Genomic DNA, 3,640 nt, shown 5'->3' with positions numbered 1-3,640 from the left:
CATCATCAATTATTATTATTACCCCCTAACTTGTAGTTAAATAATTGATATTGCTTGTGATTTAGGGTGCAATGTCACTATCAGATCAATTAGATAAATTGGGGGAGTACCAAAAGAAGATAAGGGAAGCAGTTGGAGAAAACAGAGCAGAAACAATAGTATCAAAGAGCATATACATAGTGTGCCTGGGAAGTGATGATATTGCTAACACTTACCTTCCATTTAGACAATCACAATATGATATTCCATCTTACACTGACTTAATGGCCTCACTAGCCTTCAAATTCTTAGAGGTATATTATATATGTTTTTAATTGAATTATTATAGATCCCATTTCTAAATTCTTGATTGTTGATGAATTGGAATTTGGAAGCAGGAGCTTTATGGGGTAGGTGCTAGGAGGATTGGAGTTGTTAGCATGCCAATTATAGGGTGTGTGCCGTCACAGAGAACAGTAGAGGGAGGCATAAATAGAGCATGTTCAGATTTTGAAAATCAAGCAGCAATTCTATTCAACATGAAACTCCTCTCTCAAACAAAGCTCCTCAATAAACAGTTTCCAGATGCTAGGATCGTCTACCTCGATATTTACAACACATTAGATCATGTGATTCAAAACCCAGCTCAATATGGTAATCAAATGCTCTCTCTATCCACTTGTAATATTTTTGTTGTTATACACGATATTCTTCGATTCAATAGATTAAGGAGTAATTTATCGTGAATCTCTTTATTTAAGGATTTATTATTGGTCAATGGATTGGTGAATGCATAAAATGATATTTAAAACATAATATTTATTTAAACGGATGTGTAAACCTACTATTCGACTAGCATTTAATATTATGTAAAAGGGGAAAAATTCTTATATTACATTAAATGGTTTAGCTAAACAATAAAAATATTAAAATAATATTATAGTTTAATGATAAAAGAATTTGTCAGAAGTATAATTGAAAAAGACCAAATTTAAATTGCGTGACAGACAAATATTATATTTTTTTTATGAATTCTTTAATTAATCACTACGTTGATTTTGTGTTTATTTTGTTACATAAAAACAAATAATAAATAGTGGTCTAATATAGTCATGTTGTAAGTTATGATGATACTAGTTTAACATAACATTCATAGAGAAATCAGCGACTAGCTAGACTAACATTAAATTCACTTGCATGTTCATAAATCATAATGTTGGACAAATGTAAACGAATTAAACAAAAAGAGATATTTACAAAATATTTACTCTTATAAAACTTCTGAGATATAACTCATTTTTTTATGGTATTATAATATGTTTTTTCTTTGATAGAGTAAGTAAATATAAATTAAATGTCAAAAGATATAGTAAATGAATACCTACAAAAAATACTCTAATACTTGAATTAGTAAATATTTAAAAAGTATAAAAAATCAATAAATATAGAATGTTCATAATTAAATGAAACTTATAAAGTTTATCATATAAGTATTTGTTTAAATTAGATATAAAAAATATTTTTATAGACATAGATCATAACTGATTAATGATATTTATATTATGACTGTTTAGTTATTAAGGTGAAAATGATAGCCATTAAATCAAGAATAAAGTATCGTTTTTGTCCCTAATATTTCGAGGTAAATCCTAAAGTTATCCCTAACATTTCAATCGTCCTATGTAAGTCTCTAATGTTTCAATCATCCTATTTAAGTCCTTAAAGATTTTAGAATAATTTATTCTAAATATTTTTTTATTTTCTTTAAGTATAAAATTATAAAAAGATAAATTTATTTAGAATGAAAGTAAAGTGATTAAGTGTAATTTATTTAGATGTGATTAAAAAATAATTGAGTATTATGTACAGTAAAAAATTGATATTATTGAAGGATAAAATTATAATTAAACGTTAGGGACTTAAATAAGACGATTGAAACGTTAGAGACAACTTTGGAACTTACTCCAAACGTTGGGGAGAAAAATGATACTTTATTAATAAAAATATCAGTTACAAACAAAAAAATAATGATAATTAAGGTTAAATTATAATTCATTATAAATAATTAAACCTGAATTATAATTCATATTGAGCAATGAATGAATGGGACTCCCTCCCTCTTTTCTCTTTTTCTATATCTACGTATACTTCAAATCTGTATTGGAGCAAGCACCCTTCATTAATTATCATGGTATCATATCATATCACATGGGTATGGCAATAGATATAGCTCAACTACCAACATAAAACAATATGTACGTACATACGTATATATAATAGAGCTCCATACTTCCATATCTATCTCACTAGCTAGCTAGCTAGCACATGTTCAGTTGCATGGTATTGCCTTGCATTAAATTTATATGTATATGGTAACTGTTGATGTAGATTTTGAAGTAGTAGACAAAGGATGCTGTGGAACAGGAATTATAGAAGCGAGCATGTCCTGCAACTCCCTCAGCATAAACACATGTACGGATGATTCAAACTATATATTCTGGGATAGTTACCATCCTACGGAGAAAGCCTATAAATTGATCACTTCTATGGTTCTCCGTCACAAAATCAACGACTTCTTTTGACTCTCACTATGTATTGTTACTTCTTCATTCATATACTTTTTTATTTGTAACTTAATGTATGTCTTCTTGTTTAGTTCACCTAGCTATGTGGTTTAACGGAAAACTCTTAGTCATCCCAATTGGAAATGATATCCTTGTCAAAGAGATCATAAAGAAAATTGACTAAAAAGACAGACATTATATATTTTCAAATGTCAACACCAAATCAGGAGAATCATTTTTCCGTCGCCTATGACTCTTCAGAACTTGGTAACTTACAAGGAATGCGTTAGGAAACTTGGGCTTTGTTGAACAATTGGGTCCTTAATAACTAATCCAATCCAAAAATATTGTTCAGGTTTTTGGGTCAGGAATCATGTAAAAGTAAAACTGATGATAGTTTGTCCCAAAATAGTTCCGAACAAAAATAGAAAGATTAAAAAAACTTTTGATGTAACCAAGTTGGGTTGGTCTAGTGGTTAGCTCACTAGTCCGCTTAAGCAAGTGTCGAGAGTTCGAATCCCGCCTTGTGCATGCAGCAATCCATTGGCCAGCGGCAAACCCTTAAATGGAGCTCAGTACCGCGACGGATTAGTCCTTGTATCTTATAAATATATGCTTACGAAATAAGACCAACTTGATTAATAATTAATTATTTATATTAATTACTGAGAAATACTAATCTGGTGTTAGAAATTGATCTCTGTTTGACGCTCTGACGACCGTTGCGTTTATTTCATTGAAGGATAATTTCATAACATAGAAATATACATATTTAATAATCAATCATGTTGATTAACAAAACAGTGCCCGTTTTACCTTATTATTATATACATAGCACATATGAAAACATAAGTTGTATATATTAATCCTTCAATGGTTTTTTTTTTTTTTTGATATATTAATCCATATCTACATACACTGGAATAGTTTCAGACTTGGGAAATTAAACGACACAAAAAGAAAGGGGAACCTGCCCTGAGGACTTTGAACAAATTTGATTGATCACTTAATTAGTGATCTAGTTTAGTTGAACCAACTGTAGTTATCAAAAAAAAAAAAAAAAACCAAAGGGTGCCATAGGGGGTTGGGCCGTCCAG

At 29.6% G+C, this 3,640-nt stretch overlaps 1 protein-coding gene across 3 annotated transcripts in view; it reads left to right on the top strand.

Annotated features, from left to right (window-relative positions):
• Positions 1-3,640, top strand: part of LOC107642552 (GDSL esterase/lipase EXL3-like) — a 25,386-nt gene that overhangs the window by 2,292 nt on the left and 19,454 nt on the right. For 2 of the 3 annotated variants that reach the window (XM_016345948.2, XM_016345947.2), the window contains exons 3-5: positions 66-293; positions 378-633; positions 2,368-2,571. In XM_016345948.2, the coding sequence (XP_016201434.2) occupies positions 66-293; positions 378-633; positions 2,368-2,561 (678 nt within the window). In that variant the 3' untranslated portion in view covers positions 2,562-2,571. Of the gene's footprint in view, positions 1-65; positions 294-377; positions 634-2,367; positions 2,706-3,640 lie in introns of those variants that run through there. The other variant, XM_021122868.1, reaches the window with a different exon arrangement.

Source organism: Arachis ipaensis, chromosome B05 (genome assembly GCF_000816755.2).
Source record: "Arachis ipaensis cultivar K30076 chromosome B05, Araip1.1, whole genome shotgun sequence".
NCBI classification, from domain to species: domain Eukaryota; kingdom Viridiplantae; phylum Streptophyta; class Magnoliopsida; order Fabales; family Fabaceae; genus Arachis; species Arachis ipaensis.
The sequence above is the reverse complement of the archived record's forward strand: the minus strand, read 5'-3'. Positions and strand labels throughout refer to the sequence as shown.